General features: G+C 43.1%; 1 protein-coding gene across 1 annotated transcript in view; it reads left to right on the top strand.

Annotated features, from left to right (window-relative positions):
* The window catches only part of WDR64 (WD repeat domain 64), an 85,564-nt gene that overhangs the window by 37,957 nt on the left and 30,585 nt on the right, over positions 1-17,022 (top strand). Inside the window, 5 exon segments of the mRNA XM_047755141.1 lie at positions 119-245; positions 2,679-2,827; positions 5,326-5,449; positions 8,570-8,745; positions 15,540-15,716. Coding sequence (XP_047611097.1) covers positions 119-245; positions 2,679-2,827; positions 5,326-5,449; positions 8,570-8,745; positions 15,540-15,716 — 753 coding nt within the window.

Below are 17,022 nucleotides of genomic sequence, written 5' to 3'. Positions count from 1 at the left end.
CCACACTTTGCTCTAAGTTTTTAAGAGCATTTTGCAGACTCTGAAAATGCTTCAACAAAATAGCTTTGAGTGGGGAATGAAAGTGGAGCAGTGGTGACCTGTGTTCTTCATCCCCCAGGTTTTCAGGGTGTGGGACATGCAGACCCTGTCACTGCTGCAGGTCTTCCACGACAGCCAGGGAGGACCAGGAGACATGCAGATTTACTCGATGGTATTTGATTCCAACCACGGCATGCTCATTACAGGCAGGTGAACCCAACCAATGGCCAACAAAACTCCTATCTTGATTTTTGACCTTTTTTTAAAGGAAAAAAAAAAACTAGCACTTGCTCACTGACTAGAAGAGAAAACCAGATGAGGAACTTATGAACTGTGATTCTTCACAATAGAGGGCCGAATTCAGTTCTGTTCCTTCCTGTCTTTCTAAGCCTTAAACCTAGGGTGTGAGGAGTTGTGGGGGGGGTGGGGGTTAAGCAGAGAAGTGAGATGTGAGCTGCTGCAAGGAGAGCAAATCCAGCTCCATTTTGACTGCTGGGAGCAGGGACATGAGCCATCCCAGAGCGGCTGCACCAGCAGGCTGCGTCCGCTCCCTTTTCTTCAGAGAGGCAGTTTGGCCCCATACATTCTGATGCTGAGACAGTTACTCAGCAAGGAAGGTACCACCCCTTCCACCTGCCTTTGCTGCTAGACAAACCGCAATGGAGAGAGAGGACAGAATCCTGAATGGCAGACCCCCTGCCCCAGCCCCGAGGCCAATAGATTGGTTTTCCTGCTGCCCCTTAGAAACAGGTTCTTACTAAAGAGACAAAAGACCCCTTTAGACACTGACATTGAAGACTCTTCACGTCCCTGCCCTCAGAAGAAGCTTGAGAAGAAAGGAACGATCTTAAGGGTAATTCTTCCTCTGGAACGCCAACCCAGAATGCCTTTCCTAAGCATTTGCCCACTGACCACCTGTTCTGAGTTCTGTGGCATTAATTAGGGCAGAGAAGTGATTGGTGCTATCTCTGCTGGTGGAGAAATATAATTATTTTTAACATTGGGTGTTTTGTTGTCATTCTGGATTAAAAATGAACGAACACTTCATGCTTGGTAAGTAATGTTCCGCCTTGTAAAACAGAACTTAATTCCAATTGTAAGCACCTTCCTCTATCCTGCTTCCTCTAAAATTTACAAAAGAATGTCCACGAGTGGATTTTCTCTCAGTGTCCCGACACACGTGTGAGTGCTGGTCTCGGCATTTCCACCCCATTTAGCATCAGGGTAACTAAAAGTCAAGTATCCAGGCAAACGAACCCAAAAAGCGCCATGAGAAAATCATCAGAAAATCAGAATTTCTTTCCCATTTTATGTAATCCTGACAGTACTCTGCTGACAAAAATCTAGAACACTCTGTGTGGTGGTTAATCACTAACATCTCATCCGTGGACCGCAGCCATCAATCAACCTGACATCAGAATCGCAGGAAGCGCCGCGCTGCGATTTTCACTTGTGCGCTCATTCGGGTGAAGCGGCCGCAGTCATCGTCTAAACCTCAGTGACAGCAGCACTGTCACCAGCTCAGCGTTGTTGTTAGTGCTACCCTAGTAAGACAACTATCTTTCGATTAGTTCTTTCACAAAGGGCTTTCTTTCATGGACTTTATTTCATTGGGTCTGCACTCCGCCACCACTTGAGGAAGGAATTATTGTTCATTCGCTGGTTAAAACAGCTTTCTGGAGTTCCCGTCGTGGCGCAGTGGTTAACGAATCCAACTAGGAACCATGAGGTTGCGGGTTCGGTCCCTGCCCTTGCTCAGTGGGTTGACGATCCGGCATTGCCGTGAGCTGTGGTGTAGGTCACAGACGCGGCTCGGATCCCGCGTTGCTGTGGCTCTGGCATAGGCTGGAGACTATAGCTCCAATTGGACCCCTAGCCTGGGAACCTCCATATGCCGAGGGTGCGGCCCAAGAAATAGCAAAAAAAAAAAAAAAAAAAAAACAGCTTTCTAACACCATATCCTGGTCGCTAAATGGGAGCTGTCCCTCAGCAGAAGGCTGATCATCACGGTTGCTGCTGTACATGATGAAGAGGCGTATGGCAGGCACTCTAAAGAAGGGAAAAATTGGGATCACTGAAAAGAAAATATCGACAAAGTCCAAATGCCCTATGCTTGAAAATTAAGGAAGCCCCGAATGAGTGCTTTTCTCTGGCTGAATCCTACCGGCTTTCTTTGTCAAAATATTTTTGAATAAATGAGTATATTTTCACCCCATGAAATTTCCTAGGCATCGAATCATCTCACTGCTATTAATAATCTCACTGATCAGATATTTCAGACACACCTGGTGGAGTAAAAGCCTGTGTAATTCGGAGTTCCCATCGTGGCGCAGTGGTTAACGAATCCGACTAGGAACCATGAGGTTGCGGGTTCGGTCCCTGCCCTTGCTCAGTGGGTTAAGGATGCGGCGTTGCCGTGAGCTGTGGTGTAGGTTGCAGATGCGGCTCGGATCCCGCGTTGCTGTGGCTCTGGCGTAGGCCGGTGGCTACAGCTCCGATTCAACCCCTAGCCTGGGAACCTCCATATGCCGCGGGAGCGGCCCAAAGAAATGGCAAAAAGACAAAAAAAAAAAAAAAAAGCCTGTGTAATTCAACTCTTCTGATGTTGGGTGTCCCTGAGAGTCTTATTTCTGTTCCAGGATCTAGCGTTGTGGACATGTACCCTCTGACGAGGATGATACAGGATACAAAACAGGTTCCTCACACGCATGAACGAGAAGTCAACGCCATGCTTTACAACAAGCATTTTCACCAAGTGCTCACCGTCTGCTCCGAGTCCGTAATTAAGGTGCGTACCTTGATTCCTCAGGAAGAAAAAGGCAAAAAGGCAGAATTTTCTCTTCTTATAGGTAAGTCTTTGAGTGATTCGATAAAGGTAGTGGCACTTCTGACGGGACCTACATTAGAGACGTTTGTAAGCTTTGAGGAACATGTGAAAAACAAGCATTTTGAGCTAATTCGGACTGCTTGCTGTTATGCCACATGCTCCATTAAATAATGAAGCTAGTCCTTATCATCACAATAGGAGTTTTAAGGGAAATATGTCAAGGAGAAAAAACTAAGGGTATGCATATATATATATACAAATTTTAAACTGAGCTGTGGGAAGGAGAGAATGTTAGGAAATAAGGTAAGGAAATCTACAGCTGTTTATTCTAACCCCATAACCCCCATAACCCCTATAACCCCATAACCCCTATAACCCTGTAACCTTTAAAACCCCTATAACCCCACAACCCCTATAACCCCATAACCCCTATAACCCTACAACCCCATAACCCCATAACCCCCATAAGCCCTATAACCCCTATAGCCCCATAACCCCTATAACCCCATAACCCCCATAACCCCTATAACCCCATAACCCCTATAACCCCATGACCTCTATAACCCCATAATCCCACAACCCCTATAACCCCATAACCCCCATAAACCCTATAGCCCCATAACCCCCATAAGCCCTATAGCCCCATAACCCTCATAACCCCTATAACCCCATAAGCCCTATAACCCCATGACCTCTATAACCCATAACCTCATAACCCCCATAACCCCCTAACCCCTTAAATCCACAGTCCTGCTTAACCCTCACACTAGTTCTCGGGGACAGATACCGAGTTCCATCCCAAAGATGTGGAAACTGAGACTCGGAGATGGGAGAGCTTGCCCCGGTTTACCCAGCTAGAAAGCGTCGTGGCTGGAATACGAACCCAGGTTTGTGGGAGGTGAATGCCCACGCCCTCTCCTCTGCCATCCTCTGGGCCTGTCATTCCCGTGTCCCCTAGAGGCTGGGGTACTTCATCCTCCTGACATTGAAACCATCTAGCAGTGGTGGCCGGCCGTGTTTGCTTCGAATGCTTAGGCTTTTATTTCGTGCCTGCTCTCCAAAGAGACCCACGAGCGGTCGAACCAGTTCCTCTGGGGACCGTGCAGATGCCCTCTCAATCTGTGGGCTTCTGTGCTCGTCTGCTGGAGATTTTATCAGCCCCAAATCTCCTAAGTTTGTTTAATTGTCACGTTTCTGATAAGTTGACAGAATAAGCAGAGGGAAATGAAAACTAAAACCTGTCTGTTTTCATAAAATGCTGACCCCTTAGGGGAAAGTGTCTTCCCTGCAAGGGGAGAAGATGAAAGGAAAACATCTGGTGAGGTTTCATACCTGATTGGCTGGAGAGGGATTATAACTTGGGCCAGGAAACAGGTGGACTCTGAGGCCCCTTCATAAAGTGGCCCTCATTCGTCTTTGTCCCTTCAGGACCTTGTCTATACCCGGGGGGCACGAAGAGGGTGAAAGCATGGGCTTAGGATGAGACTGGCTTCATTCGGCACTCGGCTGGGCCGCTGCTCGGTCGTGGCCCTTTGTTCTCTGGCCTCCAGACCACTCAACGTCAGTCCATCTTCTCCCCCCTGCCTCCTCCAATCCAGCTACAACAACCGACTTTCACTTTCATTTTCCTGGAGGAATAGGGAACATTCCTGGCTCTGGCCGTTTGTGGATGGTGCTTCTGTCCCCAGATCCCTGGAGTTCCACTATCCTGTCTCGCCAGCTTGGTTTTGTTTCTTACCGGCAGTCTGATACTCACGTGACATCGGCACGTCCATGAGGACGCAAAGGGTCAGACAAAAGCCCGCAGGTCTAAAGCTTCCACTGCATTTCCAGGGACAGTGATGAGCCTTGACGTGTTTTGAGATTTTCTGATGACACCCCGGTCTGATCTCAGACACAACCTTCTCTGAAATCTTGGCCTCCCCGGCTGCCTTCCCTTTTCTCTCTCTCAAGAGCTGGCCCAGGTCCCCAGTCAGAATGCTCCTTGGAAATACCTGTGAGCTCTTTCCTCAGGGCTCCCTCAGATTTCATGCCGTTAACCACACATCCTGCCCCGTGACCCCCTAGCTACTGTGGATGATTTTCAACAGAGAATCAATTCAAGTTGATTTCTTTGTCGGCTGAACTCATAACTGTTCCACTTCTGTCTTTCTGCTAATCTTGCTTCATGCTTACAGGAGCAGTTGACGGCTCCCCCAACAGCCAGGGCTGCCTGGAAGCATCACTGCTCAGCTCAGCCCACCTACCTGCGGTACCTAAGATCACACCGTAGCTATTAGACAGCACTGCTTCTTTTAGACGTTTCTTTGATCAAACCAACGTTCACAGCAGAATGTTAGGAAAAGTATTAGATGTGCATTGTACCAATTTTGAGGCTATTTTGAATATTGTAAAATTGATGAAAACCAAAGGGCTTATGGATCATTTGATTGTTTGGGTTTTTTTTTTTTTTTTTGTAGGTATGGGAACTCGAGACTGGCCTCCAAATATACCAGATTTTAGACCCGCATGGCTTCAATGTTGAGCTGACTTCCGCAGCCCTCGATGAGAGTGGGTTTCTTTTTGCCACAGGAGCACGTAATGGTGAGACTAAAATCGGAACATGGTCTTCCCCACTTTAGTGTCCTGGGAATTTGTTCTAGATGCTCAGAACCAGTGGTTGGGTTAGAGGGGAGGCATGAACCAGGCTGGAACATGCCAGTGAGAGTGCTGTGCCTGTTCACGGTGATACGCTCTTCTCTAATGGGCGTTATGTCCTAATAGTGTCATTCAGAAGAGTCAGTACCTTAGATCGCACTGATACATTGCTTTTCAGTTTCAGAGTCTTTCCCATATACCATCCCAGCCGTTTTGACTGGGACTTATCTGTGTTGCACTGACTCATTCTGTTCCGTCATGTTTGGGTACCATCAGCAAAGAGACATTCGGTTTCGCGTTTGCTGATGATGTATTTACTGAATACAGAACCAGACAAAGTATCCATCCAGCGTTGCTATATCACATGTAGAATTCCATGCTGGGCTTGTTTGTAAGTCTAAGACCCTCCAGGGCATGTGGCATGTCACACCTCGGATGTCATGCTCCAGTTGTGCCATGTCATTTGATGCTCTTCATGCCATAAGGAACCGAACAGAACTTGCTGGGACCAGAGTGCTACAGCCTGCCTCTTCCTGCACCTCACCTGGTTCTGAACTCCCATGAAGAGCTGCTTTACCTAGATGATATGACCATCTGTATCTCTACTTGGAATATATTTATTCTTGTAAGCCAGGGGTTGGATTGAGTGACTATCCTGATACAAAAGTCTGAGTTTTTAAAGTGTGAGCAGATAACCACACACATGACATAAAAGCATGAATACAGAGTTGATGGGATGAAAAGAAATGCAGCAACTCATGTGGGACAGTTCCTAAGATAGAAGTCTTACCACTCTGTAGGTGTATCCTGCATACATATGAAAATTGGAACTTCTGAGCAATGCACATAACCATTGCCCGACATCGGTGTTAAGAATTCATAGAGGTGACAGAGACAGTGTTACTTTCATGCAAGCGAGTCATTCTTCACTTTGTTAGTGCTCGAGTCCAGAGTTCTTTTAAATATGGACAGCTTGTCCTCCTCAGAGGTACATACATTAATTGGTGAAGATGCTGGGTCTAGGACACCCTGAAAAGTAGGGTTCTCTGGCTGTCAGAGCAGCTGCACCCACAGGCTAGCAGTTCCCTCCCTATCTTGCCCACCCAGCCCCTGGGAAGAGCTGAGCAGTACCCTCCCTGCTGTCTGTCCCTCTAAAGCTTACTGCCGAAGTCCTAAGGTAGCAGGAATTCTGGGCCGGGAGAGAGTGGTCCACACCCCCAGGGATGAGTGAGAGCCTGATGGCTTCTTTGAACTGTTTATATGACTTCCCACAAGACCGAAAAGTCCCTGCGGGCAGGAACGGCACCTGCTCACTTTTCATCCCCTTCAGCCGCCACTGTGATGGGACTGTAGGGAGAATTTAATCAGTGTTTGTAAAGAAGTCATTAGTTAAAAAAAAAAATTTAAAAAAACCAAACCACCCCAGTGACGGGGCCGTGCATATTGCTGAGGGACGGAACTTGGCAAAAGGGAAGGAAAACAACACAGCGAAAACACTTTGGACGTGCAGCCGGATTAAAGCTAGAGGATAAGAAGCAGGAAGAGGGGGGTCGAGGTTAGGGTAGAGGGAGGAGAGGAAGGGGATGTGAGGGGCTGTCCACTGGATTCTAAACCTGAGGTCACTATGAAAACCCACGTTAAAAGATAATTCTCTGCACTGAGTAATGACCTACATTCAACGAGTACAGTGACGATCAGCCTACCTGGCCCCTTCGTCAGGATCTCCTAAATGAGTAACGATGTTAGCTATCAGGAAAGAATGACTTCAAGTGTACAGAGAACCTCAGAAAACTAAATCTAGAACTACCACATGACCCAGCAACCCCACTCTTGGGCATACATCCGGACAACCCCTTCCTTGAAAAAGACACATGCATTCTCATGTTCATTGCAGCACTATTCACAATAGCCAAGACATGGAATCAACCCAAATGTCCACCAACAGACGATTGGATTAGGAAGATGTGGTACATATACACAGTAGAATACTACTCAGCCATAAAAAAAGAACAAAATAATGCCATTTGCAGCAACATGGATGCACCTAGAGACTCTCATACAAGTTGGAAAGAGAAAGACAAATACCATATGATATCCCTTACATCTAGAATCCAGTGTATGGCACAAATGAACCTTTCCACAGAAAAGAAACTCAGGGACTTGGAGAACAGATTTGTGGTTGCCAAGAGGGAGGAGGAGGGAGTGGGATGGACTGGGAGTCTGGGGTTAGTAGGTGCAAACCATTGCATTTGGAGTGGACAAGCAGTGAGATCCTGCTGTGTAGCACTGGGAACTATGTCTAGTCTCCACTTGTGATGGAGCATGATGGAGGAGAATGTGAAAAAAAGAATATATTGTCCATGGGTCACTTTGCTGTACGGTAGAAATTGAAAGAACACTGTAAATTAACAATGATGGAAAAAAATAAAAACCACAAAATTAAAAAGAACAAATGTAACAAGAAACTTGACACCTCATTTGTATTCCTTCTTATGTAAAATCAACAAATCGACTCAAAGCCTGATTGTTTCTCACCTGCTGCAATTCTTTTAAACATTTTATTACTCAGGAGGAGCTGGTCCTAACACAAGTGATGCTACTGCAGTGATTTCTACTTAGTAATTGTGGCATGATACTAGATAGATTGATATACAAGTAATAGATAGATAAACAGATAGATAGATGAAAGACAGATTATAGATGATAGATGTAGATAGATATTGGAGGGTATTTAGCAATCTGGAAAGCTTTGGAAAAATAAAGGCAGAAAAGATCCACTTAAGACAAAAAGCTCAAGAGAGTAAGAATTTCAAAGAAAACGGTCACACATTTCAAGATATTTCCTGGTCCTGTTTATTTTTTTATCAACCTGTGACAAATAAAAGCACACGGAAATGTATTTTGCACACAGCAAAGCTAGAGGGACTCACATGTCAGTCTCAGTAGGAAATAAATGTAGGATAAATTGTTGCCGAAAGCTTACAGCGAGACCAGTTTTCTCTGAGATGAAAGCCATGCTTTCTATGAGTGATTTTTGGCCATGCAGTCTTTTCTCTGTGTGTTCAGGAACAGTTAAAGTCTGGGACTTTGGCAGCGGGCAGGAAATGAAGGTGCTGCCAGAAGGGAAAGACTGGAAGGACGATGAGCACTGGCTGCGGCGCCTGATTTTCCTGAAAGCCCAGGAAAAACACCAGTACTTTCTCCTCGCTTTGGAGTGCGGTGGGAAGATCAAGATGATCCAGGTCTGCAGCCCCATTTTTATGTACGCCAGGTGCTCTTCTGAGTGTGGATTTTGTTCCTGTAACTCCTCTCTTGACAGCCAGCTGAGCTTGTGCCTCTCCACCAGCCCCCCTAGGATGCTCCTAGTTCACCTCATCCAGGTCCAAGCAAAGAGCAAGAATGAATAGCTGCTTGGCCACAGCATCCTGCCCATCTCGAGTTTGCTAAAGGAATGGGTTGGGATCCTCTAAGCTGGAGCGGGTATCAAAAGGATTCAATTTACATACAGCTGCCACCTCTGCCCTAGTTTATACCCTCATTTGGGGAAAACTCACTGGCAGAGCTGCTCCCCAGCAGACTCTGTGAAAGGAGCAATGATTCCTCCCCACCTTGGCACCCATAATGCATTCGGAGATGCTCAAGTCACTTTTCCAGTTTGTTACCAAAATTTCTTTGTTTACTTTAGGGTTAATCATGCAGTCTGCTTGGGTTGTTTTGGGAAGATTGAGGTAGATTTGTTTATTTTTCCTGTGAAAATACCTAAGAATGCTAATGCCTCCTTCATATTTAATATGAAAACTAGGTTAATAGATGCAAACTATTGCCTTTGAAATGGATAAGCAATGGGATCCTGCTGTATAGCACTGGGAACTATATCTAGTCACTTGTGATGGAGCGTGATAATGTGAGAAAAAAGAATGCATACATGTATGTGTAACTGGGTCACCTTGCTGTATAGCAGAAAATTGATAGAACACTGTAAACCAGCTATAATGGAAAAAATAAAAATCATTATAAAATGAAAACTAGATCATTTATCCTGGCTATTATTGATGGATATTTCCCTGCCTAGAACTCAAGGATTCATTGTCCTCTTTATTCCCTTTCTGAAAGCTAAGACCAGAAAAAAAAGTCTTGAATTGGGGTACCATTGATTAAGATGACTGATGGCCCTGTTGTTGGAAAAAATAGTGGAAAACTTTCTTCTACTACTTTTTTTTTTCTTGGTCTTTTTAGGGCTGCACTCGCAGCCTATGGAGGTTCCCAGGCTAGGGGTCGAATTAAGCTGTAGCTGCCAGCCTACACCACAGCCACAGCAACATGGGATCTGAGTCGCATCTGTGAACTACACCACAGCTCAGGGCAACACCAGATCCTTAATCCACTGAGCAAGGCCAGGAATTGAACCCACATCCTCATGGATACTAGTTGGGTGTGTTATCGCTGAGCCATAATGGGAACTCCCTTCTTTTCTTTTCTTTTCTTTTTTTTTTTTTTTTTTTTTGTGTGTGTGTGTGTGTGAAAAACTTTCCTGATTCAATTACTCTTTCTTTGTTGTCGGAACAATCCAAAATGGCACCATGGAAAGGCATTTCTTAGTAATACACTCAAAATGCAACAATGTATTGATTTCCCTGATATAACTTAGTGCATTTGACCATCAGGATACCCTTCCTAACAGACAACTCTGTTGTTATAAACACCCCCCTTTTTAATTAAATGATAGTTGATATACAATATGCCAAAAGTGGCATGGTGCTGTTCCCACATCAAAATTGCTTTGCGTTCACCTGTAGCATCTTTCACTTTGATTATTTTGGTTTCCCAGGTCTCCAGAATCCATAGATTGAACATGATGATTCCTGGAAACCTCTCTTATTCATTTTTGTTTTCTTGTTCTGCCCAGAGCAGGCACTCACTAAGGATTGATAGAATGAAGAAATATAAGAAACCCCTTGTAAGGTATACAATAGCAAATCTATGAGGCATTTTAAGACTATTTTTATTCATGTTGGGGGGTACAATAAGAATATTAGATAGATTGATATACAAATAATAGATAAACAGATAATTATTTACTTATTATTTGTTATTATTGACATTATGTACTTATTATTTCTCTATGTAAAGTAAAATATGGTTTGTATTACAAACATTTTCTAGAATACTTTCATTCACTCATTTTTTTCAGTGAGCACTTACCAAAGATTTACCATAACCGGGAAGATATATTCCCTTTCACAGTGGAACTTACAATTTAGTAAGAAGGACTGATACTGATCTGCCTATTACGAGTGCTATGAGGGCTTGCACAAAGCAGTGTAGAAATCTGTGATGGTGGGGGTGGCCTCTGTCCTAATCTGGGAGTCAGGGAAGATGTCTCTTTCCACTGATTTCCAATTAAATTCAACACAATTCAAGAAACTGTGTGTATTCCGCATGTGTTAAGTAGTTTTCTAAATCCCAGGGTCCTGTATTAGTGAACTAGATTCTTCAGACCAATGCTCCACTGAAAACCATAAAATGTTCTGGATAAAATATTTTCTAAATCTCCTAACCAGTATTAAAGAGATGACACTGTTGCCAAACCCAGGTTCAGCTCTCTGCTGATACATGCCAATAATGTGAGAGGCAAGCATCCGTAGGAAAGCGTTTTAATCAGAAAAGTGGCTATCTGGGGAGAAGGGGGACTCGAGTCCAACTCCAAAGATTCCACTCAGCAGGAAAGTTTTTAAAGGGAAAAGTGGAGGGAGAAGCGTCTTCGTGAGTCACAGAGCAGGAGGTGGGGTCCCGCATCCTTCCACATTGCCGGCAGACTGGCCAAGCTTCGGAGGTTATCTTGCCTGTGTGCTCTGCCTGCGCGATCGCTTAGGGGGAGACCCTTGAGGGTAGAGAGCCAGTCATTTTAAACTGCTTAATTCTTCATTCTGACTTCTTTTTCTCTAGGAAAGGAACAAGTTAGATGAGGCATGGTGTGCATTCAGGAGAGCATGATTGAGGAGTGGGTTTCAATGGCTTAGTGATCACATGCCTATATTAGGTTCTTTTAAGGTGAGAGGGGAACAGAAATGGGCAGATAGGAGAGGGGCGAAAGGGCTGCTTTCAACACGGGAGGGGAAAATAGCAGCCCAAAATTTCAGTGCAAGCGGAGAACGAGAGAGGTAAACTGAGAACCAAACCCCTGAAATCACACCCCTTCTCAGGTGGGACTGGAATCCAGCCAGAACTCAGATTGGGACTTGAACCCCTGATCCCTGATCGAGGAGGAGACGCAAGCCCACTGTTTTTAAATTAAAACCACTCAGTTTGTGTCAGGGCTTATTGAAGCTCAGCTTCCTTTGTCCTGATGCAGAAAGACTTCAGTGTGAGGCGAAGTGGCAGGCAAAGAGTGGGTTTATTGCACAGGACCCTTGAGCGAGATCTAAGCAGGCAGGCAAGGGAGCAGATCCCCAAGAACAAAGGCAGATGCGTTTTTGCAATTAAAGAAAAAATGGCTGGGGGAGAAGACCAGGTTCTTGAGTCATCATTAGCTCACAATAGTCTCCCAAACTCCCTTAAAGTGCCCTCTAATGGGGTTTTTAATCTAACTCTTTAATGATCTGACTCTGTCCCTATCGACAGCAATGCTTCTTTTGTCCTGAGGGCATTTCCCAAACTAAACTTGGTTCAGTTTTGGAAACTCACCAGATTAGAAGGGGCAAAAGAAGTCAAAGCCCCAAGCCTGCAAAAGGCAAGGAGTTTATACCAAGTCCATGATGTGCTGGGACCCCAAAGTTTACACTCTGAAGATGGGGTTGGACCAGAAAGAAAAAAGCCAGCCTCCCAGGGGCGATGCAGGACAGGGTGCCCTCGCAGGGTGCCAAGCAGGGAGCAAAGGGAGAAGAGGAGGAAAACGAATCAAGACAAACCTCGTCCCTGAGAAACGGACTGCAGGTGGGATCACATAGCAGTTTGAGTGGAGAACAAATGCACCAAAATTCTAGCTGCCCAGACTCTCGCTGCATGAAGTAAACAAAACAAACAAAACCAGTGACTCCTTCAGTGGCCCCATTCAGTTCCTCAGGAAATATTGCTAATGCCTTATGAGCAAAGAGGAGTCCCCAAAAGGTTTAGTTTTATTTTTTCAAGTCTCCGAAAAATGCTTGTGCAGCTGGCTGATCTTTTCACAAACTGTCACTGTACTAGCTTTTCTGGACAAGGTCTTCTAGTCATGTCATCAAGGTCTTCTCATCACGTCATGGGAGGGCAGATTTTAGATTGACTGCCCCATGAATAAAACTTCATATGCCACAAAGAAGAAAACAATATTTTTTTTTCATAATCTCAGTTTTAGGAGGATAAAACTGCATTCTGCATACATAAACATTTTGGTTAATTTGGAATAAATTTGTCGACAAAATCACAGGTTGACCAGAGGTTGCTGTTCTAATGCTATGAACAAAGCACTAGGGGAGTTCATGAATTTTTATTAACCCCGAATAGTTCAAATTCTAACACTACACCTATTTCTTTTCTTTGCTTTTTCTTCTATTAACATTACTCTGTGAATCTACTCACTAGCCTTATTCGTGAGTCCCTTAAAGGAAAAGACCTTTCCTTTGTGAAGCAATTAACATAATACATATTCATAGCGTTATGCAAATTCCTGTTTTCCTGGAACACCAATTCTTCAAGGCCTGTCAATTACAATCTGAGATTAAAACTTTCACCAATTAGAGATAAAAGGAAGAAAGTAAGAATAATTTTTCATAAAGCTAATTTTACTTTAAAAACTTTTGATTTTATCTTTTTTACTTTTTGTATTTAAATAGCTTTTTTTTTTTCATTAAATGATGATAGTAGAGTTTTGTATCCTTTTCCCCATGTCCTCTCTGGATAAAATTAAATGTTAATAACTCTAAATCAGTCTTTTAAAGTATTTTTAATATTTTACTACTCTGTGAATTCAGAAACTTTGAGAGCCACCATCCTAAGGGGTTCAGCTGAAACCAGCTAAACCTATAAAAACCACATAGGTGTTCCCATGGTGGCTCAGTGGGTTAAGAACCCAGCATTGTCTCTCTGAGGATATGGGTTCGATCCCTGGCCTCCCTCAGTGGGTTAAGGATCTGGTGTTGCTGCAAGCTGTGATATAGGGCACACCTGCAGCTCAGATCCAGCGTTGCTGTGGTTGTGGTGTAGGCCTGCCACTGCAGTTCCATTCAACCTCTAGCCCGGGAACTTTCATTTGCTACAGGTACAGCTGTATAAGACAAGAAAAAAACACTGTAGTTTATTTATCCCATCAGGGGGCCCCAGGGCCCTAACTCAGGACCAAGCTACTATTCAGTATATCAGTATCTGATCACTGTTGAAATGTTGCTGAGATTTCCTCTACTACCACAATGGCACAAACTCTAACAGAGAAGCAACTAGTATGTAGGAGTACTATTGGCTCATACTTCTAAATTAACATAATTTGAGTTAACAGATATTAAATCTAGATCTAGAAACATAAAGCCTTTAAAAATGGAAGGACTTTTATCCAACAACTAGCTGAAGTTCTCATTTTACAAATAAGGAACTCAAATCCCTCCTAAAGATAATGTACTTTGGCCAAGGTCTCACTAGAACTAAGACTGGAAACCCACTGTCATCATGCCTAGACCATTATTCTCCCCACTTTACCACAGCTCCTTTTCAACCCAGAAAGATCCCTGCTTTGCTAGAAAAATAACCAATTTTAAAATATTGGCTTTTCTTCCCATATAAAAATAGAAAATTCAAAACTAACAGTATCTCATCCATAATAACCTATTAAAAAAACAGAATAAATGATCACAACAACAAACACAAATCTAAGGTAGCTAAAATAAATCTAATAAAAACAAGAGTTTTGTGGGCCAAAAAAATAAAAATAAAAAAAAATCTTAAAGGCATAAAAACAACCTGAATAAATGGAGATATACCATTTTCATGGATGGAATATAACAAAGATATCTTTACTACAGTCAAATTAAAAATATACGTTTGTCTTAAAAAGCAAAGCAGAAAGGCAAGTCACAGACTGAAAAGACAGCTGCACTCCAGGTAAATCGAGAAAGGATTAGGAACCATAATATTGAAAGAAACTCCACAAATCCAGAAGAAAAAGAAACAGCCCAACAGAAAAATGGAAAAAGGACAGTTAAGAAATCCAGATGGTTCACAAATACATGAAAAAAGTTCAACTTATTTCTAAATTAGTAAAACATGATTAATGTAATTAATAGATTTTACAATTAATTTTAAATGTTCTATTTTAAATCCATTAGGTAGACAAAAATCATTTTTTTAGAGAAATCAATTAAAACCAAGTGTTGGCAAGAATGTGAGCAAAGGAGGACTCTCATTTTTCTCCTGCTGAAAGTGGAAATGGACAACACTGCGATAAAGAGCCATTGGGCAAAACCAGGTGAAACCCATGGTGTGCCTACCTTACAGCTTGGTGATTCTACACCAGGCCCATGCTCTAGAAAATATGGCACCTGTCCATAAAGACGCACTGCAAAAAAATGGGCAACACGCTGAACATTCATCAGTAGGAGAATGGAAAATAAATTGTAGTGTATTCATACAATACTACAAAACATTTAAAAATAAATGAACCACAGGTCCATGAAATAACAGGTATAAATCTCAAAAATATATTAAGGGAAACTAGCAAGTTGAAGAATCCATAAAGTTTGGTAATATTTAGAAAACAAATTAAAATCCTGAAAGCAATATCATACATCATAAATATGTATGTGTGTGTGTATACACACACACACACACACACACACACACACACATATAAGTTTTCATGACTAAAACCATATTCAGGTTACTAATGACCTCTAGAGAGTGAAGAAAAAAGAACTAGCTTAGGGAGGGCTGGGCAGGGCTTAAGATTTGATAAAGCCGAACGGTGGGTAAATCATTGCATGTTCTGTTTTTCTCTATATACTTAAAACAGTTCAAAATAAAATAATTGAATAATTGAATTTTTCATGTCCTCACTGGATTTCTGGTAAAGGGCAAGGAAGATGACATTTACCTCGCGGTGATCTGGGAGCTGCCCGACGTTGTGCCTGTCCTACGAGGCGGGAGTCGGCTCGTGCATCTCAGGATGTCCACCAGAGACAGGAGCCCGGCCATGCCTTTCCCAGATGTGGAGCTGATGGTTGAGAAGAAGTTTTCTCCACATGTTCGTGTGAGTTTTCTTTCTTAACTTTTTCCTTTTCACTATGGAAAATTAGAAACATATGCAAGTGCACAAAAAATAATACTGTGAACTTCTATGTACTCTCACCCAGCTTCGAAAATTATCTCCTCATGGCCAGACTTCCTCCCCAGTATTCCTGCTACTTCCCACCAGCACTGTCAATGGATGAATTATTTTAAAGGAAATCGCAAACCTTGTGCCATTTCATCCCTGAATATTTCGGGACGTCTCTCCAAATGATAATGATTCAAAAAATAACAATAGTACCATTATTTTCTCAAATATTTTATAAAATAATTTACAAGTCCTTAATATAATTACATCACACACTTCAAATTCCCCACATTTTCTCATACATTTTTTATATAGTTTCTTTCAAACAGAATCCAATAAATGTCCATTTGTTGCATTTGGTTGATCAGTCTCTTCAGTGTCTTTTAATCTGTAATTGTCTTTCCATCTCTCTTTTTTCCCCTTGTAATTTATTTCTTGAAGATACTGGATCATTCATGCCATGGTTTCTCATTTTCTGGATTTTACTGATTCCACCCCCTTGGTGAATTGAAGAAGTTTTTCTTGGAGTTCTGTGGTGCAGAGTGTTTAAGGATCCGGTATTGTCCTTGCAGCAGCTCGAGTTGCTGCTGTGGCATGGGTTTGATCCCTGCCTCGGGAAATTCTGCATGCTGTGTATGCAGCCAAGAAAAGAAAGAACTGTTTCTTTATTCCCTTAATCTGGTAGACATTTCTAGTGCACGCAGCTTTGATTTTTTTAAAAAGATAAGCCTCTATAGTACGTGGAGGTCACTATAAGACATGGGGTCATGCAGTTCCATCAAAATTCATTTAGTGACCAGTTCCTGGACGTCAGCATCTGTTAATGATCACTACCTAGGTTCATTATTTCATTCAGAGTTGCCCTCCTACCATTCTGATTCATTTATTAGCTGGAATGGGTCGTTCTATTTTTCTTTTGTGGCAGCACCTGAAGCGTGTGGAAGTTCCTGGGTCAGGGGTTAAATCTGAGCTGCAGCCGTGACCTACACCACAGCTGCAGCAATGTGGGGTCTTTAACCCACTGTGCCAGGCCAGGGATTGAAGCAGTGCCTTCAAGGAGACAAGCCAGATCACTAAGCCCCTGCACCATAGCAGGGACTTCCTGGAATGGGTCTTTAAAGAAAAGAAGGACAGTCCACTGAGGTACGGTTCAAAGAGGACATCAAAGTAAGTGATTGATTCTCTCCTTATGTTTGTCAGTTTCCAAAATAAGAAACTGGTTCCAGCATCAGTGGTCAGA

This window comes from Phacochoerus africanus, chromosome 12, assembly GCF_016906955.1.
Source record: "Phacochoerus africanus isolate WHEZ1 chromosome 12, ROS_Pafr_v1, whole genome shotgun sequence".
Taxonomy (NCBI): Eukaryota; Metazoa; Chordata; class Mammalia; order Artiodactyla; family Suidae; genus Phacochoerus; species Phacochoerus africanus.
The sequence above is the reverse complement of the archived record's forward strand: the minus strand, read 5'-3'. Positions and strand labels throughout refer to the sequence as shown.